Raw genomic sequence first — 26,971 nt, forward strand, 5'->3', positions numbered from 1 at the left:
TCATGAAGGAACTAGACGTTGTCTTACTTAAGATGCAAAATTAGAATGTCATCTCTTCTATCTTACATCATAGGGGGTGTGAGTAGGCAGACCCGTGCCTCAGTTAATTGGAAACTGTAAATGAGCTAGGATATCTTACTAGTGTTGAAAGATGAGCAAAGAAAGTGGTATGAAATGTGCTGATAAGATGAAAATGGCCGCTTAAACTTTAGACATATCCTGCCAAGGTGAAAAGAGACTTGCAAATTGACCCTGAAAACTATAACTGCTTTCATATTCTTTTCTGTTAAAGGATGCATCTTTAATGATGGCCTTCCTTTACTACAGAAGAAGTCCAGGGGAGATATTCATGCATATTTATTAACAATGCAATCTTTCTATATATTTCCTGAGGTATTTTCATTATTCATATGTGTCCATGCATTGAGCTAGTTTCTTTATAGCCTAAAACAAGAAATGGAAGCAACAACTTTGTATCCAATGGCAAGATATGCTAACTCATAAAATAATAGCTGATCTATCTTTAAAGTTCAAAAGGAAGTTTGTTTCTAGGTGCTTACGAATCCACAGAAAATTGTAGTTTTAATATTTCTCTAAAATCACCTAAAAGAATCTGAAGGGGTTGAAGGGAGGTCAGAGGAATGGGGAAAAAATAAGAACCAAGAGAGATTATGTAAGGGTGCAAATTTCCAATGATGAATGTAACTGTATTGTATGACTAAAATTTACCAATAAAATTAATTTAACAAAAAGAATCTGAGCTTTTGATTGTGATGCTGGTGCTGGTTACTTACACGCCACTGCATGTGCCTGTGCCTAGTACAGTGTCAGGCACATCAAGGCAATTCAGTATAACTTGTGGGTACATTGAACGAATGCCCCACTCTCAGAAAGAGAAGACAGAGAGGAAGGATCATCTGAAAATGTAGGCATTGGAAGTCACTGTTATCCACAGTAGGACTTCTTTCTGACCTTTTAATTACCTCAAATGTTCCCCAAGACGCAATTTTGTAAAAGCCATGAGAATGTGTATTTAGATAAAAACTAAGTAAAGGCATTTCTAAAGAACTAGAAATAAAACATAAAATCCAATCCCTTTACTTAATATTTTACTCATAATATATGCCAAGATTTTCTTGATTTCTTTCCCCACTAGTACAATTCTTGTCTTTCTATAGATTTTGGAGCTGCCTTCATTTCTATGTGATGTTTTCTCTTAACACTATTAGTCCCTGCAAAAATATGAAGTCAACTTGCACATATAGTTAAGAACTTTGAGTAACTGCCTCATTTTTCAGCACCTAATGAACCCTCATATTGATCTAATTGCTAATCTAGTGGCTTCTTTGCATTCTTAAATTATATAAACTATTTGTTTCTTTTTAGAAATGCTACTTGTAGTTTTTATGGCATCTGTTTCCTTCCTCTGATTTTTCAGCTTGTCCTTATAATTTCCTTCTCCTTTGCCTCCTTTATGTCACTCTATATATTCTCCCTAGAAGATTTTATCATGGCTGTGCTTTAGATTGCCTTGATGTACAGGCCATCATCTCCTGACTTTTCTGCCTGATTTATATCAACTTTCTAAATAACTCATAGCATGTTCTGGAGGGAGATCAAACTCAAAATATCCTTAACCAAATGTATTATTTTCTCCATAAGATTGGAGCTTCCTCTATTCTCTTCATCTCAGTTAAAACCATTATGACACAGTTGCCAAAGTGAAGCCAAAACATCTTCCTTGGTTTCTCCCTTTCTCAGCTTGGCTCACTATATTTATCCCCAGAACATGGTGATTCTCTTCTCTGGCATGTGTCTCCACTTTTGTTTTTCACACGCAAATCCCCCAGTCTATGTCCTCTTCAACACTCACATACATAACTGCAATGTCCATTTTGACATACTTCTCTGCCTACCAGCACTCTTTCCATTAATTGCAGATAGTATACCCAGCTACAAAGACTATAATTTCCAGCATTATTTGAGCATCATGAACCCATGACAATGTCATGGGTTTGGGGTCAATGACATTAAAAGTGGAAAGCTCTTGAACAAAGACACACTAGCTGGCACTTGCATCTGCCCTCAATCTTCAGTTCATCCTTCCTGGAATGCAAATGTAATCCTATCTTGGAGCAGTCCTATGCAACCAGAGGCGAAAGGTGTGAAAATAAAGGCATACACTAAGAATGGATGACTGCCAAGGCCCTACTGATTGAGTCACCACCTTGCCTCTGAATTGCCTGACTTTAGTCTCTTGTGCTATGGAGAAAAATAGTTCAAATCTGTCTCGAGTCATTCATTTTGTGAGTAGCTAATGAATGAAAGGAAAAGGATACATCCTCTTAGCCTGGCTTCATTCAACTACCTCTCATCCTCTTCTGCCATTTCCAATTCATTTGCCAGAATTGACTTGAAAATATAACCTTGGCTATATTATTTTCTCTGCCTATAAACTGCTCTGCTCCAAAGTGCTTTGGTAACAAGCTCTTTATCCTGACTTGTATGCAAGGTCATTCACAATAAGACTCAAGCTTACATTTCAGGTTGTATCTCTTATTGCTCCAACCCATGCAGGTGCTGTACCTTTAAGAAATCAGAAAATGTCATTCATTGTACATTCTGACATTGCCTGGCTTTTTCTCTTCCAGGTAAATCTTTTCCTGCCATTAATGCTAGAGAAACTTCCATTTGTCCTTCAAAGTCAAGCTCAAATATCATCTACTCCCTGCAGCTTCCTTTGTGCCTTTCCCAAACTTAAGGGAGATTTAACCACTTCCTCTCCACTGTATAAGGGCCTTTTATTGGTAGGACAAATACATAACAGTAAAGAGCACATATTTGGACTCTAGGCTGGAGCGTAAGTGATTTTGAGTGCAATGCCTCAATCTCTTCATCTGTGAGATCCTGGAGGATTAAATGAGTTGAGACACAGAGTTAATAGAAAAAGATCTGACATGTACAACGTACTCATGAGTATTATAAAGTATTATTAACTATTTCTCATACTGTGTTTTAGTTTTGCATTCAGTACCTGTCTGCCATTCCTTGAGAGATCAAGGATGGCAATATGTTTTCCTTGCTTCTTATACTTAGTATCAAGCACAATGTTTGTCAAAACTCTATATTTGACAAATTCTGGATCAAATCAGATTAGACTGAGCAAGTAGGGTGTACATATCCCATTCGATACTGTCAGGCTACTAAAGTTCATTTTAATATATGCTTTATAAGTAAAATAAGAGAACCACTATCAATTCTCTTCAAATCCAACAAATTATTGGAAAGAAACATTTGGTACAGAAGAACAACTACCTGGAAGTAAGTCTGAATAACATTAGTCAAACATGACAAGACATAATCTGCTATATAAACTTTCCATAGAGAAGATAAAATAAAATGTAAAACTAGAATTTTTAGAACAAAGAATTGTGTCAGTGTTATCTCCTCAACACAGAGCTTAATTCAGAAAATAATCCTTGATTTTTAAAATGTGCAATAAGTCCCCATCCTTAATCACTCTGTGCATCTCCTCCCTGTCATATGCTGCTCTTTCTGCCCTAGTGTGCCTTTTAAGTATGTATCAATGCCTTGAAACATGTCAGGCACTGTGCTAGGCACCAGGCATACAAAGATTAATAAGACCCTCAAAGCCAGGAAGTAAAACCAAGGCATAGAATGCTTTATGGAATGATGAATGTCATTCAATTTTTCCAGGGCATGATTATGTCAAAAGAAGTAATGGATGTTGAATTTTGAGACCACACCTAGTATTTTATTCTTCTCATACATTAAAGAGCTAGGCAAGAAAGAAAGTATAGAATGAAATGAGGAAAGGAAAAAATCACATTTTTACAAGCTTGACTGTAGCCCCAAAATACTGTATTCAAATGAATGGGAGCAGAAATGTGTAGTGTCTCACAAAAAGAAAGAGAAATATCACAGGAACTCTGAATACTTCCCTCACAAACTCTGTCTTCTCTGAAATGAGATTAAAAAAAAATTAAGGAAATGACTGAAAAAATGGAAATAATTCTGGCAAGGTAATTAGTGAACGACAGGTCAGTCACCCTTGTAAAAAAATAAAATGTGGCAAGAAATCATGGCTTGGTCAAAAACTTTGAGGTTTTTAAAATTGGAAGCAATTTGTATGATGACTATTTTGACCATACAACTTCCTAATCTCAGTTCCCATAAAATCTTGGTGGGGGCTAAGTGGAATGGTTCATCTCAGCTGTGCAGATATCGTTCACAGAGGAAATAAAAAGATTTTAAACATTGGAGTCATTTCCTTTAGTTCTCAGTTCTTAGAGGAAAAAAATTCCCTTTGGTCAGTGATATCTGCAGCTTTATTCCTGCAGCCCAGCTTAGAAAAATAACAAAATCTCCTCTCTGAAACATTTTCCAATCAGACAAGTACAGGTTTCAACTCAAAACATTTAAGTCCAATAAAAGACTTTCCTTTGCTAGAGGGTTGTAGGAAGACTAACACCTCTTTAAGGTTCAGACTGCTCTCTAACGAGTTACATAAAATTCCATGACCAGTGTAAATGTCAAATGCAAAAGGATGTGTTCAGGAGAGAGACCCATATAATCAAATCTCTGGCCACTCCTTTGGAACTGCTGCTAAGGGGTCTCCCAGAAAATAATAGGGCCCATTTATGACACACAGTACAAATAGTAATAGCAATTTACCTCTCAAGTGGAACCTTAACAGCTTTGGAATGGTTACCTGAATGTGGTAAGAGTGGAAAAGCAGCATTTTCCAAATATATCCTCTAGCTAAGGACTTTTGGAACTGCTGCAAGATTATAAAGAAAAGATGGATTGTTGGAATACTGCTCTGCTCATCTATATGCATTCTAAGTGCCAAAGTTGGAGGCCCGGTGCATAGAGTGTTGTTCTCATGCCATAGGGTTTGAAATATTAGACAACCTTTGTTCCAGATTGATCTACAAGGAACAGGAAACATTACAGATCTTCCTTCACTGATATTTGTTTAATTTTTTATTTTTTTATTTTTTATTTTTCCTGAAAAATCCTTAGTGTTCATTTCCAAGTCTTTGGAGGCAATTTCTAAGTAGAAAGGAAATCATAAATAGGCTAGATCTAATATTAAATGGAAAATATGAGTAAACAGAATTCTATCTTCATACCAAATCTTAAAGTTTTTAAATTATTTATTTATTCCAGAAATACACATTAGCAGTCATATATGTCATTATTAAATTTAAGAAAAAGTCTGGAAGTATTTACAGTCTAGATTATACTTTAACTCAAACTGTAACGTCAAGTAAGTCAAAATATACTCACTGCCCACAACACAAGCTGCAGTTACAGAATAAATTATTGAGTTTTTTTTTTCTATTTCCAAATGCTCAGTCTAAAACTTAGAAACCTGTAATATATTTATTTACTAAAAAGCAAATTTTTAAATAGGTAAAGCAATCTTTTACTTGTTAAATAATCTTGACTATTTGATGCGAGATAAACAACCTTTTCATGTGCAGACTTTCCTATTTTTTCTTCCTTTTGAACTTTATTTTTAGTAAACCTGAATGAATAGAAATGATAAGAAACAGGAAGCTATTGCTAAATATGTCAGAAACATCTAATATTTCCAGGGCCAGAAAAGGAAAAATATTAGTACCATAACATAAGAATTTTAATTGCATGCAAATTTAAACCAAATGTTACAGGGAAACGCAATCTTTTTATTTCAAATTTATGCTCTCCAAGGAATCCCAAATGGAGGAGCTCAGTGTTAGCAAAGTGACTCTGAGCATGAATAGAAATGAAATTTCTGGTTAGAGTTTATCTTGTAACACCTATATTTACATTCTTTCCCAAGACAAAATTGTACCCCTCAACTTTAAAGTCATAATTAAAACTCAGGGTATTAAGAGCCCACTATGTGCTAGGAGATCTTCTGAATGTTTTACAAATATTTTATTATGAAAAGAATTGAGTTTCCGTTTGGAAACACTTAAACAGAGAGAATAAAGTCAAAAGTTGATTTCTGAACCAACTTTCTAAAAATATATTTAACTCTCAAACATAATAATTGTTCTAATGATGCATATAAACAGAAGAGAAAAAAATTCCATCTTGTTATTATTCTTATAAATAGTGAAATGACTGAGTAACATCATTCAAATAAAGGGTAAGGGATTTATTCTTTACATGTGAGTCCTTTGAGTAGGACCTGTAATTTTATTTGTGTATGTGTGTTATATGTGTGTGTCTATGCATGCCCATGTGCACACACACATGCTAAGTGATTCAAACTCTTTTTCTTGGTCCCTTTATAACCAGTATCAGACACCACAGAGTCTTAGGCTAACTATGAAGCTGAGGTAGACTAAGCATAGTGATTCACAAAGGCACCAACAACCATCGAGGGAGAATAAAAACAGTTCTGTACATATGGTTTATACTAACTATTGAAGTCACGCAAAACACCTGTGCAAGACTAATTTTACATTCTCATCTGTTTACATGCATCATTAGGACAATTATTAATTTTGAGAGTCAAATGAATTTTTAGAAAGTTGGCAATAAAATGAACTTTTCACTTTAATCAGAACTCTCTGTTTAAGAGTTTCCAAAAAGAAATTAAAATTCTTTCATAATAAAATATTTGGAAAACATTCATAATAGATTTTAGCACATAATGGGCACTTTATACCATGCAGTTTTAAATAACAAGAGAAGTTCATGGCATCTGATATGATTTTTTTAGGAAAAACAATACTAGTATAACTAAAGTAATACTGGAAATAATCAACAGTATTATTAACCTTTACATTATTTGGCATTAGGCAAGAATGAGTTCCTAGAAAAAAGAACTTTACCAAGAGCTAAAGTGGGTAGAAAAACTCATAAAGTAAGTAGAACATGGATTTTCCAGGTGATTTAAGTCAGGTTTAGAATGGGAGAAGACAACAGAAAGGGGCTGTAGGAGGGGGATGAACTGAGGACCCAAGAGTAGAATAAGCACAGTGTGTCCAGAGAGTAAAGGAACTGGCCTGGTCTGCATCATAGGTTTATGTTAGAACTGAAGGGGAAGCATAGTGGGATAGTCCATGCTCTGAGTACCCTCCAGATGTTATAGGAGTGTGATAACAAGTCACACACAGAGACTGAGGATTTTAGACTTAATAGGAGTGGCGTAAAGCAAGTCACAAACAGATTTTTAAGCAGACAAATGATGTGATTAAAGCGCTGGTTAAAGAATGCAGTGTATCTCCGGAAGTATCCCAAGTCCTTATGTTTTTAACATGGACTTGTACTTACGACAGCTCTGCGATAAATGGACAGTTTTATCTCAGTTCTAATCACAACCCAAAACACATTCATGACCATCTCTTGGTGCAACATCCAAGAACAGGGAATATAAGATGTGGTTCAGTCATTTAATATTTTATGCTTTTGGACATACACTGGCTAACTGCTTCATGTGCTAACCACAGTGAACAAGAAAGCAACAGGGTGTAATCTCATTTTTAAAAAAGATATAATTTTTCCTCTTGCTGAAAAAGAAAAATTGCTGATTATATCTAGTTTACTAAATACTGGCTACACTTCTGGGAGAACAAAGAGTTGTATTAAGGCAAACAAAGGAAGGATATCTAAGTCGATTTGACTAGGGTGGAGGGAAAGGGAAAGCTTTGAAAACTTGATGGTGATCAGCTGAGCCTTGCAAGTCAAGGAGGAGAACAGAGGCAGCATGGTTGAGAGATTATATTTAAGAGATTAAGTGGCTAAGTTTTTACAACAGAGCAGACCAGAATTTATGTCTCAGATCTTTTATTTCATGTTATAGCACCCTGGAAAATTTTTGTCTCCCTCTCCTTAAAATGCACAAGATAATCACATCAATTTGAAAAATGCTACAATAGTGTGTTGAAAACCTCAGCATACTTTTTGTACATAGTAAGTACTCAGTGAATGTCAGGCATTATTAAATGTGGGGTGTTTGTTAACTTCAGGCTAAGGGAGCAGGCACCAAAATATCCTTGCATATAGCATGTAAACAGTTGGGTGCTGGAAGATAGACTGGCAATCACTATGCCATGTATGTTGCTCATGTTATAATTTCAGTGGTGCCATTCACAGGGACACAAGGTGAATACTCCCTCACCCTTAGAGATGGTAGGGCTCACAAATGATAGAGATCTAAAAGTTTATACAAATAATTGAATATTAATGACAACAGACATATTAAAACTTTCTCGTTGAATCAATGAGTGTTTTCTTGTTGTATTTCAAAACTGTTGAATTGGCTTCATAATACTGTTGCCAACGATTGCTTTTTTGATCATGTATTTATGTTTTAAAAAATATAATGAATCTTCAAATACCATTACTTTATCTCACCGAGAATCCTTGCAATCACGGCTGCAGAAAACCTTCAATTGTTAGCTTTTTGAATGCTGGCTCCAAGACAGAACATCAGGGCAGAAGGATGTGATAGGGTAAAGTTCATGCATAGTTCATGGTGGCCAGAAAGCAGAGCAGGGGAACAGCACCAGGGAGGAAGGGGCAAGGGACCAGATATAGACACCAAGGTCGTGTCTCCGTGGCCTATCCAGACACATCCAGTAGTATGCTTTGCTAATCCCTGGGATTTACCCAGGCCAATCAGGTTGACAATCCAACTTAACTGTCACACCTCATATAACAAACTCTTAGTTAGCCTCATCCTCAGTTGTGAAAAGTAGAAAGTATTTCCCGTAAGATCAATCTGGCAGAAGACGGGGCTGCTCATTCTTACCACATCCATTCTACTAAAACTGGGAATCCTAGGTAGATCACTTAGGGAAAGGAACGAAATATGAGCCACAGTAAGTGGAAAGAAAGAAGATAAGTAGTCCCTGTTTACAGAACACATGATTTTATATATAGAAAACTCTAAAGCCTCCTCCAAAAACCTATTAGAATAAATTTATTCAGTAAAGTTACAAGATAAAATCAACATAAAAAATTTGTAATGTTTTTATACAGAAACCAGTAAACTACACAACAATAAATCAGGAAAATATCCATTTATAACAGACAAAAACAAACTTTAAAAAATTTTTTTGGTACTGGGGATCGAACTCAGGACCTTGTGCTTGCAAGGCAGGCGGCAGAACCACTGAACTAAATCCCTGGCCCAAAACAAAAATTTTACAAATAAATTTATCTAAAGGGATAAAAGACCTGTACACTAAAAACAATATTGATGAAAGAAACTTCAGACGACACAAAAAAGTGGAGAGATATACTGTGTTCTTTGATTGGAAAATTTAATATTATTAAAATCACTCTACTATCAAAACCTACAGATTAAATAAAATCCTTAGCAAAATTCCAATGACATTTTTCACAGAAATAAAAAAAAAAATTTAAATTGTTATGGAACTGTGAAAGACCCTATAGAACAAGTTTAACCTAGACAAAAGCATAAAGCTAAGAAGCCACCACCCTACCTAACTTCAAATCATACTACAAAAATACAGTGATCATTACATCACAGTAGTGGCATAAAAACAGACACTGGAACAGAATAAAATGTTCAGGAATGAAGTCATATGTTTATAATTAACTGATTTTTGACAAGGATTCCAGTAACTCATAATGAGGACAATCTCTTTAATATGTGGTGTTGGGACAATTGGATAGTCAAGAATGCAATCAACTTTTATCTAACACTGCATAAAAATCAGCTTAAAATGAATTAAAAACTTAAACAACAGACTTGAAGCTATACTACTAGAGGAAAACATAGGAGGAAAGCTACAAGACTTGAGTCTAGGGAATAATATTTTTGGGTAGATTTCCAAAAGCACAGCAAACAAGAGTGAAAACAGGCAAGTAGGGTTACATAAAACTTAAAAATGTATCTGCATAACCAAGGAAACAAGCCACAGAGAGAAGGAACAACTTAGGGAATGGAAGCAAATATTTGCAAACTATGTATCTGATAACGTGTTAACAGATAAGATGTATAAGGAACTCAAACAATTTAATGGCAAGGAAAGAAATAATTTTAAAATGAGCAAAAGATATAAATAGACATTTCTCAAAAAAAGACATATAAATGGCTAACAATATAAGAAAAATGTTCAAAATCAGTAATCATAACAAAAATGAAAATTAATAACACAATGAGGTATCACCTTACTCTTGTTAGAATGGCTATTACTAAATCCATCAAAGATGGTAAGTGTTGGCCAAGATATGAAAAAAAAAAAGAAATCCTTTTGCACTGTTAGCAGGAATGTCAGTTACTACACCCATTAGGTAAATCAGCACGGAGATTCCTAAAAATATATAAAAATAGAACCACCCAAAGGAATCCCAGGACAGGGTATATATTCAAAGGAGAGAAGATCAGCATGACAAAGAGACAGTGCAATTCTATGATTATTGCAGTTTTATTCACAGTACCCAAGATATAAAATCAGGCTAAGGGCTAATGGATGGATGAATGGATAAAGAAAATGTGATATATGTACACAGTGGACTAGTATTGAGCATTGCAAAGAAGGAAATTTTGTCATTTGTGTGAACAATCATGTTAACTGAGAAAACAGGCAAAGAAAACAAATACTGAATACTCTCGTGTATATGTGGAATCTAAGAAAAAACAAATTTATCAAAGCAGGAAGCAGAACAGCAGTCACCAGGGGCTGATGGTTGAGTGGCTGGCTACAAAGTGGCAGTTATATTTGTTGCTCAGTTTATAAAATTTCAGGTATACAGGAGGGATAAGCTCAAGAGATTTATTGTACAAAATGGTGACTGTAATTAATAACAACTCATTATATTCTTGAAAATTACATGTAAAGTAGAATTTAATTATTCTTACTATGAAAATTATAAGTATGTGATTTCTTACATATATTAATTAGATATATTTAGCCATCCCGTAAGGTATACATATTTCAAGCTATCATGTTAGGGAGCAGGTGAATGGCTCAGCGGTAGGACACTTGAGGAGTATTCAACAAAGCCCGGAATTTGATAACTGGCACTGTAAAAACAAACAAACAAATAAACAAAGAAGTAACACAAAATCATTCTAAATAAGAAATATTTTTATAAATAATATATAAATACATTAGAATGGGAAAAAGGTGTCCTAGTGCCTTTTTTTTCCATTCAGTTGATTTCCAAAAGAACAAATACTTTAGCAGTTATCAATAATTTTCAGTTTCCCTAGGTTCTTGTTTTGTGTCTCACAAATAGGCATAAGGCCTGTGTACTTTAAGTGACCTGGACCAAGGACAGAGTCAAGTCCTCATGACGCACATATTGCCCAGGAGGTCATTTTTTCCACTACTGACTGGAAGAGCTCAGATGTAGGAGAGACCTGGGCAAAACATCAGTCACAGTTCCTGGCTAACAAGAGGGAAGCATTTCCTCTCCAAACTAGAGATCCAGTTTGTGTTTCTGGAGTGGGCCTGAGGGTCATAGCTTCTCTGATTCCACATGAATGCAGTTAGCTAACCATGGCTGGGAATTCTGAATACAACCACTCACAAATTGTTTAGAGGACAAAGCTTAAGTGAAACCATTTGGAACACAGAGCTCTAGGTAACGTTTTAACTCTCAAGTTAAATCCAAGTGGGAATGCTTTTAGTTTTTTTCCTAGTGTTTGTCCAAAAAAGTAAAAAAAAAAAAAAGAAAAGAAAATCAGCAATGCCAAAGATAACTGGTTATCATGAATGAACAGAAACATCAAGCCCTGTAGATGTTATGGTTTCCATTGCAGTGCTTCTTCATTGTTACTACTGAAAATAACCTTCAGCTTGACAAGAAAGAGAAAAAAGTACTTCCATGCTGTAACTGAGAATGGCTTGATTCTGGTTACAAATATGAAATGGCTTCAAACATGAAATGGCTTCCTTGGTGTTATGCTGCTTCCTACAGAAATCCCATCATCAAAGTTAGACTAAATGCCCATGATGGTGGTGGAGAGGGAAATCTATCAGGATCTAGTTATAAAATCCACGTTGGGAAATTGAATGCCAGGTCTGACAAAGATAACTCTAGACTAGGGAAGAAGTAAATGGAGTTAGAATACAAAGGAATTCTGAAATCCAATACAAAATTTCAGAATCAAATGTGGACAGGGTATTTCAGAGTGATAATAAGAAAATCAACATGTTGAAAAAAAATTGAATATAACTTCTGAAGTTTCCCATAAAGCACAGAAGGAAAGAAGACTAAGAGCTCGTAGGTCAAAGACCAGAAAACAACAGGAGACAATAGGAAGCTATATGAATGGGAATCTTCTGAGAAAAAACAGGTTGGAAATGGAATTCCCTTAGCAGGTATAGGATTTATGCTGCAGGAACTGCTTCCTGGATAAGCTCAAAACAAAAAGTCCTTGGATTATACTATATCATACCTTTAAAATCCAAATAAAAAATAGTTGTTCATTCTCTGCTTCATCTGTCCAGAAGATGATGACCTTAAACTATTCTCCACCACTGAATGTAACCCATTTAAAGAAAAGAATGAAGACTTATTGTTATGGCTTGTGTCTAGATGCCCCCCAAAGCCTCATGTAGTCATAGGAGAGGATTTTTCAGAGGTGACTGAATCTAGAGTGTGTGATTGACTCAAGGTGCAATGCTAGGATTAAGGGTGGGTGATTGCTAAATCAGTCCACTAATTGCTTTGGTACCACCCTAATCCCCGTAGCCTGCATATAATATAAGGGACAGAAAGAGGCTTCTCTTGTCTCTTGCTTCCTTTGCTACCTTCTGCCTGCCATGGACTGTTTCTTCTCTGCAGTCCCTGTCTGCCATGCCACTCTGCCTTGGAGTCAGCTGATTATGGACTGAAACCTCTACAAAATGTGAGCTAAATAAACCTTTCCTCCCTTTACTTTGGGCATCATGTATTTTGCCTCAACAACAAGAGAGAAGTAACTAAGACATTTACTAGATAGTTGGGGTACAGTGCCCTCCTCTGAGGTTTTAACCTTATCCCCACTGAGCAAACACACGGAAGGCAAACCAAAGAGAACTGAAATAAGAGAGTGCTGCTGTGTAACTCTAGCACATGGGCCCTTTAAGCAGGCACATGCCTATTGTGGATCTCAGAGTAAGAGATATTATCATATTGTTATTCTCTTTATGATATAAGAGATTTTCTTATATTGTTGGTCTCTTTGTCTTTCTAGCGCTACTTTTAATTTCATGGCTATTTTTTCACTTAAACTTTGTTAAACTATTGCTCAATTTAACATTTATCCAGATAGGAGGCTAAACATTTGTCAATATCATGTAAGTGCAAAATTTTAGTCAGCAGAAAACTGTTCTCAAAACATAACAAAAGGAAAATTCGATAAAATTGTTTTCAAAAGGAGCCTGTGCTTTTGAAGCACAGTCTGTCTTTTTCTATCTATATTATGTGACAAACAGAACTGGAATCCCTGATCAATATTGTTTAGAATCGATGGAAGTAGGTTGCTAGGAATTACTGCATATTTCTTTCAAACTGTTCACCTTAGATGAACTCAAAATATTGTGCTTGTGTCTCCTTGTCATTAATAACATCTAAGGTCATTCACTTTTAGTCTTACACATAGGGATTATTTTGTGAGAAAAACAGTCAAATAGTGCATAGACGCAAATTGTGTGGGTTAGACATATGTTGGGATGTTGACAATGATGTTTGAAGCATTTTTCAGCATCTCTAGGTTTGTTTCCCCTCATGTAAAATGGGATAATTCTCTTAGTTATCTAATATTCATTCAATAATTATACAGGTTATTAAAATCTGAAGATGCACATGTCTTCAGTGGCCAAGTAAGTTAAAGGGGAGTGAAGCAAGGTGGTTTAGTCTCCACTGAAAGGCATGCCCATATAAAATACTTTTAAGCAGTATTGTAGCCAAACAACATTCCTCTGCTCTGCTAGACAAATTTGCCCTTCTAAATAATTCCAGGAATGTTCTCAGAGACATCCAGATTCCAGTATGCTGAACAACTAGTTAATGGAAGCTGTGTATTATAACATATTAGTATATACTGAATTCTCACCACCTTAACTATTACCTACCATGTTTTGGGGGATCACATAGATCATCATTAACTCACTCTCTATTTACATTCTCTCCTGGGCAAACAGATTAAAGACACCATTTGAGCCTATTCCATCATTTCTTCTCCTTCTCCTTCTCCTTCTCCTTCTCCTCCTTCTTCTTCTTTTGCCTTAATCATTTAGTCTCATGTGTTTAGTTCACTGCTTGATTTGTTCTCATAGTTTTTGGGGGGTTTTTTTTGTACAGGGGATCGAACTCAGGTCCTTAGTTTGTGAGGCAGGTGGTGGTACCACTGAGCTAAATCCCCGGCCCTTTGATTTGTTGATTGGTAGGCTGATGGAAGGTAGGAAGAATACTTAAGTGCATTCACAGAGGAAACAGGAAAACATTTCAGTAAATTCTAATGTCCATAAGAAAGGCCCCTGACACTACAAAAGACTGGGGTTAATGGAAGTACAGTAAGCCTCCTTCCTCTGGTTTGCTACAACATACAATGTTTCCAGTACTTCATGTACCAGGCTTGCTTTTTATTGTTTACAGAGACTCAATTGTTGGAACTATATTATCTGAAAAGATGCACTTTGTAAAATTTTTTAAAATTTCTCTCAAAAAGACATAGCCAAAATTTTGACTCTAGGCTAGGGATTTTTTTTTTTTTTTTTTTTTTTTGGTAGTGGGGATCGAACTCAGGTCTTTGTGCTTGCCCAGCAGGTGGTGAAACCACTGAGCTAAATCCCTGGCCCAAGGCTAGGGATTTTTGAAGAACATCGGGAAAGGAAAGTTTAGGTTGGACACCATAGGAAGGTGAATTTAATTGCATTAAGTGTCCATATTAGGAAGCCCCAGTAGTCAGCTTACTAGAATGACACAAATAGCAATGTTAAATTTTCACACAACTTTAAAACATATAAACTTTATCGATGCTTCAAAAGGCTTTTATTTAGTAATTTTATATTTAAGGATAACTCGTTATCAGTTGTCTTAGCTTATTTCTTCCAACAAAAGAAAACCCAAAAAACCTTACAGCTATCTAAGGCAGAAGAACATCTCCAGAATTCTTTGGTTTGTGCAACACAGTAGATGCTTAATTAGAAAGAACTATGGAGATTTCATTTCAAGTTTCAGTGAAGAAAATTACATTTTATTAAACTGAAACACACAAAAAAGTTTAGGTAAACCAGTATGTAAACTCATAAAAATTCACTTAAACTATCTTTGCATCCATGATACACAAAGAAACATACTGACAAACACATTTCTATATATGTAAAATTAATATGTTAATAATATATATGTGTTATGTACCTGTATTTATGTTTCACTTGTAGTTACTTAGAGAGTTACTCTAAATAAATTTAAAAAAAACTATGAGAAATCAAAATAGATTGGGAAAATTCTACATTTTATAGGGAAATCTTTGATGTTTTAAGTTTTCTTCATTCTATGTACAAGAACCTAATAACCTCAATGAATGTAATCATTATATACCATAAACCTGAAATAAGATTAATATCAGTAAGAATGAAAATGGAGAAAGTGGAATTAGAAGAGGAAGAGAGTGGCGAGGAAAGGGAAAATCTCATAGACACCCTTGGAAAACTTATGAACCACATTATTTTAATGAGAGCTCAAGTTATAGCTCATAAATCTACTCTATAGAAAAAAATTCTTTTCATTTTTCCCTGTAGTGGAAAGCTATGTTTTACTTTATTATACAGAAAGTGTCCACAAAGACATAAATTCCAAGGTGCCTTATATTTCTCAAAGAATTTTGCCACTTAGTTTCACTCATTCTACTTCAAATGTGATTATTTTTCACATCACCCTTAATTCCAAAGCCCAGAATGTTCTTTGACAGTTGCTTCCCAAAATTCTTCTGTTTCAGCTTGTGGTTTTCCAATAGTGGACAAACCCTGAAAGTATGAACAGCTGAGATGTGCAGCTTAAGGTACTTATTTCTTATTGAGAAAAACAGTTTTCAAGGTGTCTCAGAGAAGGTGTGCTAAAGGTACTTCGTGAATACAGGTTTCTTCTAATTCAGGGTGAGGTCAGCTGAATGACCACAACTACTAGGTCTATCTGGATGCCTACCAGTTAAATTTCGTAACAGAATTAGAGGTTAGATGCAAACCTTGCAATATTCACTTAGTCCACAACACAAGGAGGGAGCCATGCTAGTTTTTTAAATAGTAATATAATACAAGCCCTAATATCACCAATGTATTTTGGACAAAGAAACATCTGAGACCACTTCTAGCCATTTGCAGAACGAGATTTTATAGTGTTCTGGTTTTTTTATGTGCATGAATTTTTTTCTCTTTCATATTCCAGAGTTCTCATTTCTTTACTAAATAAAAGAACTATCAATATTACTAACAATATGATAAGCAGTAAGTTAATAAGAACAATGGTAAACATCAAATCAAGTAATGGTTAATGATTCTTAAAAAGTTTCATGATTTTACCATGGTTTCACAAACCAAGAAAACAAAAACCTTTAGGCTTTTTTTCTTCTTTTTACCTATTAATTTGTAAAACAACACTGCAGAGTGAACAATATAACAAAGGGTGAACAAAGAAACATTTTTTTGCAGAATCCATCCAACTCAATTAGAATGAATTCCACCACCTGCCACTGTGACAGAATGTGCTTTTGCTCAAAGACATTGAATTTATAGGCCCTGTAAATCTTGATGGCTATCACCCAGCCAATGCCAAAAAGTACTTCTATTTTTTGCTGCTAATAAAGCCAGTCTCGATAAACATGTATCAATTCACGACACATATTCCTTCAATACTAAAAACTTACTCAGAACTGTGTTAAATTATGTAAGACATGAAGGAGTGTTAGACAACATGGTCTCTGTGAGAAGTCCAAGTCTAAGGCCATAGAAACATTTACCTGATATATGTGACAGGCATGTAATAAACATGTTCCGTGTAATTCTCTTTTTTTTTTGCACTGTAGGTATAGATCATCTTGTTTGACAGTTGAGGAAACAGATGTGCAGAGGTGTTATGCAACTTTTCCAAGGAAAATAAGATTATTACTTAGAGAATTTCTTAGTACAGACTTCAACCAAAAAAATCCTTGGATCATGTCTTTTTATATTTTCAAATGTACATTTTTAATATCTTTATGTCATTGAAAGTTTCCATAAATTTTAATGAACTGCACATATACTTGCTATATCTGTATATTATATTATTGTGCTTTGTATGTTAATTTAAATGCATATTACTATCTAGAACTTCCCATAGATTTGTCAAATAATTGATGAGGAAAATAGCTTTAAATCAGTAAAGGGTTAATAGGACACTAATAAAATAAATATTGTGATTTGGAAATTATTACTTTTGAAGAGTAACTTTGGGAATATGGGTATCCAGATGTCTTTGTGGTCGTGTGTGTTTATACAGCCCACACTTGTGCTTTTCACTACTGTGACATCAAATGTCCCATAGGAAAAGCTAAAGGTCCTGGCATCTAAGTAACCACTTGTATCTGTCCTGCATCTTCACTGACTTGGCAAGAAGAAGTAACTGCTACCTGGAGCCTCAGGAATTTATGATCTAGAGGAAGGACACAAATTAGTCATATAACCAGGAGATATGGTATAGTTATGATCTTTCACTGAAACTGGTACTGAAAATTCATGGTGTTGTACAAAGGATATAGAGTCCACAGAGAAATAATTGATGTAGACGATTTGAGGTAAGAAGAGAGAACATTTCATATGTATTTATATTTGTCAAATTCTAAATATAGGGAACTGAAAGACAGTAGCAGGAGAGCAAACAAACCATTTGGACAAAAGATTTTCTTTTCAATTAGAAAACGTGAATTAATAAAAGTAACATTCTGATTATGGTTAAAAGCAATATAAACATAATTTTATCTTTAAGCCATTTTATATTCTCCAACAATTACTTAAAAATATTCCTAATTAAACCATGTCACTTCTGCAAATACAAAATCATTAGAGATGTATGTGGGTTATGATACTAAATGTTGTCAAATAACAATTTATGTTGAAAATAATGTTTGTGGTTATTTTTATTACTTTCACCTAATATATATGTAATAGTAATTGGAAAGAAATGCTAATTATATAATGCTAATTATAGTTAAATGCACTATTGAAGAAATTTGTGCAACTGTTTGACTCCCAAAATATGTCATAAATAACTACTTTGTTTATTCCAAAATCTTCTCAAAGTCAGCACACCATAATAATAATAAAAATTATCCCATAAAATGTTTAGTATCTTGATAGTGGAAATAATAAATTCAGAAGGGTGATTTTGGAAGGAGAAACACATTTAGATACAGTTGTCTGGTTGAAGTAGAGATGAAAAATGAAGGTGATCTACCATCAAAGTGAATACTCTTTTCCAACTTTGTTATTTTCTCCAAAGAGGCCCAGTATGAAAATTCCATGTGACAGTACCTAAAGAAGTAAACTTGGTGGATTGAATGAAGGTACTAAAGTTCCTATATAAACTACCCTTTTCTGAAATAAAAATAAATGCTAATATCAATATCAAGTAAAGCACACATGTAATAACTCAGAAGGGGATAATATTACATATATGCTTTACTTGGTACTGATACTGGCTCTTATTATTTATCTATCTCTAACCATCTATCTATCTATGATGCTTGATATTGATATTGGTTTTTATTAGAGAGAGAGAGATTACTTGTGACTAGTGATAAAATTAATGCCAAAATAGAGTAAAATTCACTAAAGAAGTTTAGGGAAATATCACACATCTGATATTCCAAAGGGAAATGTAGTTGTCTAAAGCATAACTGTTTTTATCTGGTTTTCTATTTTCCTAGTAATCTAATCTCATTATTTTAAAATTGAATAAATGTGTTTTTCGGGCCATTTTGCTTCATGAGCTTCTTGCTCAGTAGACTGTGAGCCCACCTGGTGGAGGTATATGTTCCTCTCAAAATGTAATTCCTCAGACTCATAAATTTCACAGAACATTTATTTTAGTTTGCTTTCAGGAAATAAAAGGAACTAGTAAAGAGGCTCTCCATAGCATGCATTTGGTTTATTCTTTTTCTTGCTTTGTCTCCATGTGGGGCCACTCAGGCTAAGTATGCTGTCTGCCAGCCCAACACAACTCCACTTAGAAATGCATACATTCCTACTAAGTGCATGTCATGTCTCTTGGTTGGATTAATCCCTAGGTAGGGGCTCCCTCATATCCTCTAAAGACTGTAACTAAACATGTGACAAAATATAGCATCACGCCTCCCTCCAGGTTCATGGGTTGAATACAGTAATCTGCAGTTCCCTCACTTCCTATAGAAATACTCCCTGTCAGTACATAAGGAAGAAAACTAAAAATAAAATTGATTCATTCTAAAGTCTTCCAAATATATAGCCTCATATTTAGTAACCTAAAAATATTTTAAAAGCAATACATAATATGTCCATGAATTTAGAACTGCTAAAAGTCCTATAATCAAGTCACACCCCTCTCTGAAACAATCTATTGGGGCTCTATCCCTCTCTGTCAATTAGTATAACATACAGAATTTCTTTTCTTTACAGGAATAATAACAATTTATGCTTTCATTCAATAAAAATCCCTTCGATGATTTCAGTGCTTTTGGATATTTGTCTTCAGCTTTGATTTTAAGGGCCCAGTGAAATGTTAAAGGCAATATAAGCTTCCATAAATGTAATAATTCAACCAGCCTATGAAGACAAAGGCAGACGAGAGTATTTAAAAAACTCGGAAGGGAATTGATGTGTTTGGCCCACTAGCTACTCGTATACCTATGTCCATTCAGAATGGAAGCTTAAAATATCCATTGTTCACTTCCTTTCTGAACATACAGCCTCTGTTGGAAAAATGGTTTCAGGGTTGAAGAAGAGGAAAGCAAATCATAAAGAACAGGAAAAGGCAGACATGAGCAAATTTATTTAAGATTTGCACCTTGTTTTTAATAGCTGTTTTCATTAATTTCATTAAATTTTCCCAACATTAAATTAGCCCTTGTAGTGGATCCAGAAAGACAACCTATGAAGAGAAACAAGAAAGAGGAAAACAAAGTACAAATCTCAGTAACTTGTTCAAAAGCTTTTGTTTGGTACTGGTGTTCTAATATCTGAATGAACTGTGGTCTGTTTTTCATTACTCCCCATCCAGAACTATTGCCTGTTTTGTTCTGCAATTTCTGATCATTTTGGCCCGATGGTGACTATTTTGTTTTGTGTTGCAATATTACACAGAATAAACCTGTTGTAGCTACCACCTAAAACACAAAAATCTTAAAAAGCTGTTGCGTGTTGAAAGAATTCCTGATGACACCTTCCAGAATAAATTGAGTGTGTTTGTCCACCTGACTGCTGTCCAACATGCAGGTGCAAGTGGTGGGCAAGAAAGAAAGAAAAAAAAACCTGTCTTATAGATGCTAAATTAGAATTAGTCTGTCAGGTTGATACATCAAGATTAATTTTGATGCTTTTCACCTTGAAGGAGACTAATACACAGACATTCTCACTTTGCTAAACACTAGCTTGCATATTGTGCATAGTAAGTATGTACAGTATCTCATGAAAAAATAATTTCATATATCTATGGAAACAAAAATAGATAAATCTTCATCTTCATAATGTTTGGTTTTAATTGCATAGCCTTCATGTGAAGGCAAAGTTGAAGATTATTGAAAAGTAAGCATTTTCACAGAGACCAAATTCAATTTGTGTTATCAAATGGAATGATAGTCTCAATGCTTTTAGAGAGTTTGTTTTGAAAGACCTCCTCCTACACTCTTTGCTTTCCTTAAGAAAGCAATGGTCAAAAAAAACCCCACAAAAAACAAAAACCATATATAATCATGTTGTATCTGATCACAACAATATTAAGGAGTCAATGTTACATGCAGAATTAAGTTCAAAATGTCCAAGGTAACAATTTTCCTTTAAAATCTTGACCCCTTCCTTTTTTTCTATGAAAGCACTTAAGTGGTAAAATATTCTATTCTAGATACATGATCTACAAATTTGTACTCTGAAATCTTTCTCTTGAGCAGCAACCTTTCCCAAACTCATCCATTCTCATTTTTTAAATACATTTCATTCCCCAGAAACAATTCTCTATATTATTCTCCAACAGTACTTAGTAGATATTTCTACTATATATACATCTCTTGCATTCCCACATGGACAAGAGCAATATAAGAATATTAGAATTAGTTTACTGGTTTTTTTTTCAACTAGAAATTGAACTGTTGGGTGGCAGAAATCATGTATTAGTTTCTGCTTCGTGATACATAGTTCATTTCTTAGTATGGAGGAGGCATGGAATTTTTTTTTCATTACTGAATTAAACTTGGCTACTATACCCAAATAGCTTAGGATACATATGAGTATTCTTCTCTAAAACTTGTGAATGTTATATTTCTATATATAGTAGGGGCAGCTTTTAAAATGATTTGGACTCTACCACACTTCCTGATTTCAATATCACAACAAAGAGTAGATTAGGAAAAAAAAATGTTATAAGGAACATTCCATTTTTCAGTAAGAATTAAATCATCCAGAAGAGACCATATAAAATTCACAAATAATTTAACACAACCTTCATAAGTGTATGGGATTTCTAGATAGCAAGAAACCTAAGCCACATATATAGTAAAATGCACTCAAAAATATCTGCAGTAGAGAAAAAATCCTGACCTAACAAGATGTCAACTCCAAAATTATGTGAGTTATTTACAGCCAAAGCGTGGATACAACAGGACCATCAATAAATTCATTCCTAATCCCAAATGTTGCTAAAGCTTTAAAGAACAGAGAAATTAAAATATGTTCTGCATGGGAAAGTTTTCCTCAGCCTTTCTTATTTTTATATAGGAAATCAATTTGTATCACTGATAATATCATTCACATCAGACAACCCAAAGTTGTTAGGAGATAATTTAGTTTTATGCTGAAGCAATTTGATACTTGTTCTGATTTGTGATTTTCATTTTGTTTGTTAATGAAAAAAATTAATGAGCAATGTTACCAGAAATACAACTCATCAAAGCATCAGTATTACTAAAGAGGCTTGCTACATACTGTACATTGTGATCACTCTGCAGCTGGGACCTGGACCACTGTAATGGAGGAGCCATCAAACAGCAGAGGCAAGAGTTCAGGGCATAGATTCCCTCACACATACCTTTGCATTGATTTGTATTTTTGTCAAGAATTGCCTTTGTGGATACAATTTTTCCATACCTGAAAAAGAGAAAAAAGTCAATGTTAATGTAACTCAGTGAAGACATTTAAAATACTTTAATGAATGTCAAGGCAGACACAATTGAAGATGCATAAACCAAGAAAACAAGTTCTTTTTTTTTTTTACTTATACCTGTACATGATATATCTTGGTTCTTATTTTTTCCCCATTCCCTGTCCTCCCTGCACCCCTCTCCACCCTTCCCTATTAACAAAAACTTTGTTTCCATTTTTTTCTTAAGAAAACAAGTTCTTAACTCCCATTATACACCTGGGTGATTTCCTTTCATGAGCCCTTCTTTGTAATTCAGGAATGCACTTCCCTAAGTACCAGAGCACTGGGCTGCACCTTCACACATAATGTATCAGGCTGTCAGAGGTGGCAAAAGGAGATTGATGTGATTGAGGAAGGCAAACTGCAACCTATGGACTCCTGGGGGGAAGGAAGCAGGAGGACAGGCACCAGGCGGAGAGGGGCATGTCTCCTATTCTGCCACTAAATTCTGTTGCAATCTTGAGCAGTTTATCCCAACTACTCTAGGCCACAGTTTGATTTCTTCTGTAAAAATGAAAAGCTACATATGTCAAATCTTCTGGTTCAATCAACCTTCACATCTTTGGGAATCCAAGTATTTGGCTCCAGAGGCAAAGCAGTGTAGTAGTTAAAAGTATGGCACCAGAGGACCATGGCTCAACTCTAAATTCAGTCTCTCCATATATTGATTCAACAAGTCATGTATACTCTGAATCACTTCATCATCTATAATGTAGGTACGTTTATTAATGACTTCAATTACTCACTTGAATAATTTAAATCTATTTTAAATATATATGATGAGGATAATATTATCTTCCTTTTAGGGCTGTTGTAATGACTAAATGGGTTTTACCTGACATGCTGAAGACACTGGATGATACCGAAGAAACATCACTAAGTGTTACCCTTTCTCCAAATTCTTCTCTATAGTATCTGCTATAACACCAGTCCTTGGTATTTTCTGAGGTACAGGAGAAGTAAAAAGAAGCTAAAGCTTCTGTCAAAAGTGACAGTCTACAGAATTACTAGACTGTCAAAACTTCCAATAAGAAATTTGGCAGCTAAGGTATTTGCTAAAAGATATTTTACATTTACAATTTTCACTACTATTTTTAATCTTAGACATTTTACTAACAATTTTTTCACCATACTTGCTCACACAAATACAAGCTTTATGCTTTTTTCTTTGTTTAGTATTACCACAGTGCCCATTATTTCCTCTGTATTGTCATATAAGGTCACACCCTCCAAAACCTCCCAGCCCCACCTTTCCCACCCCACAATTGATACTAACATGCAAAAGCTACATTTCATCCCCAGAGTTTCTGTGTTAGGAAAATCATCATAACACTCTCTTCAGTAGAGAATGATCCTCCCATCAACTAGAGACAATGTTTACTGAGTTCAAGCTATTTGAGCAAATAAACATTTGCAAAATGTATGTAATGAGAAGGAAAAAAAAGGAAATTTTTGCTGAAACTTTCCACAGAAAGTAACAGTAATGCAGCCTATGACAGGTAAAAACTGGAGAAAGAGAAATAAGTTACAGTATTTAAAACTAACACACATCAGGCATAGAAGTCTTTAAGATAAAAATCCTTCTTAATCGGTTTCTAAAGCTACTCTTTAAATTGTTTGTTTTTTTTTTGGTAATGGGGATTGAACTCGGATCCTCCCGCTTGCAAGGCAGGCGGCAGAACCACTGAGCTAAATCCCTGGCCCCAACTCTTTAAATTTTTATAGATGTAGTTTCAAAATTAAAATTTAGCTCTATCTTTTAAAGACTAAATTAAAAATTATTGTATTTCATAACAAATTATATTTGACAGTGGGACTCTAGGCCAATGGTATGCATATCATCCCAGTTTATGAATATTACAAGGATGTCCTGTACTTCATTAAATGCATTTTATGTAAAACTGCTATCATTACTTTAGAGGGGAAAAAAATCAAATCTCTTCTTGTGGAAAGCTCTTGTAAGTACTTTAGCTGGCAACTTTTTTAAAAAGAATAAATAACCAAAGAGAACTTTATTCCCCAGAGAATATGACAGTGTTAGCAGAAATGGAAGGTCTCTCTAATACAGACACATACCAGAAAAGCAAACTGTGCTACCTACCCCTTGACTGCCCAATTTCTAATTACACTCCAAGAGAGACTATCCAATAGCACACAACCACAAAACAATGGAATAAGACTTCCGAGTGCTACATGCAGCATTCATTCTGACTGGAGCTGTAGGAATTCCAAACCTTGCTCAGTTACAACATTTTGCATTAACAATTACTTTGCAGAGCTAAAAAATGCTTTAAACAAGAGAAAGCAATTAATAGGCCACCAGTCACAATTCATGTCTGAATTCTCATGATGACAAACAGGCATAACACTGTATTCTGGCATAACTGGCACTGTATTCTCCATGATCTACAGTCAACAGTTCATGTGGGTAAATAAACTTTAGGCTATTTTTAATAGGCCCAACCCACTATAAACACAAAAACCAGCAATATAATATTCCTGGGAAGAATTATAGTAAATGGTTCTTCCTGATGTTTTGTCAAAGTATACTCATATACTAGAATAAATACTAAATGTATAATTTTTACACATTGTAAAGGGAAAAAAGGGACTTCTGAGGTAAAAAGTAATCCTGAACTGACTTACTCTTCCCCTTCTTAGGGGTTATATCAGGAATTAAATCTTCATAAAGTTTTTCTTCTACCCTGCCACCCACGAATGGAAAGCAAAATCTGATATTAGAGAACAAATATGACCAAGTTATTGAGCGATGCCTGGAGCTGGACACCAAGCCCTGGTCCCAGGAGCCTCCTGGCTCCAGGAGCTTTCTGACAAATCCAATTCTCTTCTTCATCCTCTCATTTCCTACAGCAAGAAGAGATAAAATACTATCCACAATAAGCTTCCTTAGGGAGTTGAAATTCTTGAGAGAAAACAGATGAACGAGGTGCACAGCTCTGTGCCATAATTCTTTCCACATGGGTTTCTCCAGCTGATGGAAGGAGGCCCTAAGAGAGCCTAAGACATATTTCAACATTAAAAATTACACGACTTGGGCCGGGGATTTAGCTCAGTGGTTCCGGCGCCTGCCGCGCAAGCACCAAGCCCCCAGTTCGATCCCCGATACCAAAAAAAAAATTACGCGACTCCGTATGTATCTACATACTTACAAACGATGCAGAGTGCTCACGGAGCTCTCTAAATACCACCAGTTATCAAAAAATATTTTTATATTCTAAGAGTACTTTTTAAAAGAGTAGATATTCTTCAATAGCGTCTCATATAATGTTTCATATAACTGAATTTTATAAATTTATATGTTGTCTATTATATCTTTATTATACATTTACCTTAGTTTGTCAATACAGGTTTTATATTCACTTTAAAATAAAATAACCAGCCCTTTTCTAGCATTTATCTTAGTTAAATGGCATCTGAATCAAACTATATTTGTTGATACACTCGATTATTTCACATACAAGCCTAATTTAAACTAATGGCATCTTCATTTTCCAAAGTTGGAGAGAAAATAAGAGCTATTATGGATCTACTCTTCATGAATTATGAAGACATCAAATTGGCAAAATATTTCTATAAAGAATTTATTTTTAAACCCTTTACTGAATCACCCACTGTGTATATTAATTCAAAAAATACAGGCAGAGACTGAAAATAGAGTCTCCGCAGTCAATTAACTCTCAGTGAAATCATTTTTCACATGCTTTCTATATTGATACCAGACTAGAAAAAGGTATCACATTTATTTAATGGATGAAACATTATCCTTTTAGCAAATGTGGTTGTTTGCCTACTTCTAGATGGCTCATTCATTCTTTGGCATTTGGAGATGCTAATGGAGCCTATCTTTGGCTCTAGGAACTCAGCTGGAATATGATAGGACTGTGATAGAGGATTCCAGGAGGTTTCATCTACAAGTTCACAACCATCAATATTTTGAAAGATTAGCTATTTCACTCTCCAAACAAGTGGTCAAGACCGTACATAACAGTTATGGGTTCAAATGTGCCTCTCTCCCCAAATTAATATATTGAAATCTTTTACCTTGGTACCTCAGAATTCAAATGACAGGGCCTTGGAGAAATAAGTAAGGTAAAATGAAGTTATACTAGTCACTTAATCCAATGTGGCTCATGTCCTTATATGAGGAGACAGGCACAAAAGGAAGACATGAGAAGAAACATGGAAAATACAACCACCTGTAAGCCACAGGAAGGGGCTTCAGAAGACCAACCCTACCACTGTCTCAGGATCTCAGACTTCCAGCTTCCAGAAGTTTGAGAAAGTAAATTTTTGTTAAGCCACCCATACAGTGATATTGTGTTATGGCAGTCCTAACAAACAACTGTAATAACCTCTTTTCCCAGGTATGGTGGCTTTCGAAAAAGGAACAGAAGTGAGAGGATCAGTGGAAAATATTCCTCCTTTAAATACTTTGCTCAATGATTTTGCACTTGGTCCTTCCAAGCCCTCACTTAAAACACCCAGGGTCTTCTCACCCAGCCTTTGTGTGTATGTTAACAGAGGCCTAGAAGTTTCACAGAACCTCCAAGAACGGACAGCTATTAATCCATTACCTGGCCCTGGGCCTTGTAGTGTGTGC

General features: G+C 35.0%; 1 protein-coding gene across 14 annotated transcripts in view; it reads right to left on the minus strand.

Moving 5' to 3' along the window:
• The window catches only part of Rbms3 (RNA binding motif single stranded interacting protein 3), a 1,369,918-nt gene that overhangs the window by 493,669 nt on the left and 849,278 nt on the right, over positions 1 to 26,971 (minus strand). For all 14 annotated transcript variants that reach the window (XM_013077038.3, XM_013077039.3, XM_021238654.2 and 11 more), the window contains one exon: positions 22,237 to 22,295. In XM_013077038.3, coding sequence (XP_012932492.2) covers positions 22,237 to 22,295 — 59 coding nt within the window. The remainder of the gene's footprint in view (positions 1 to 22,236; positions 22,296 to 26,971) is intronic.

This window comes from Heterocephalus glaber, unplaced genomic scaffold (genome assembly GCF_053883595.1).
Source record: "Heterocephalus glaber isolate CG9 unplaced genomic scaffold, H.glaber_assembly_v1.0 deba00001472, whole genome shotgun sequence".
Classification (NCBI taxonomy): domain Eukaryota; kingdom Metazoa; phylum Chordata; class Mammalia; order Rodentia; family Bathyergidae; genus Heterocephalus; species Heterocephalus glaber.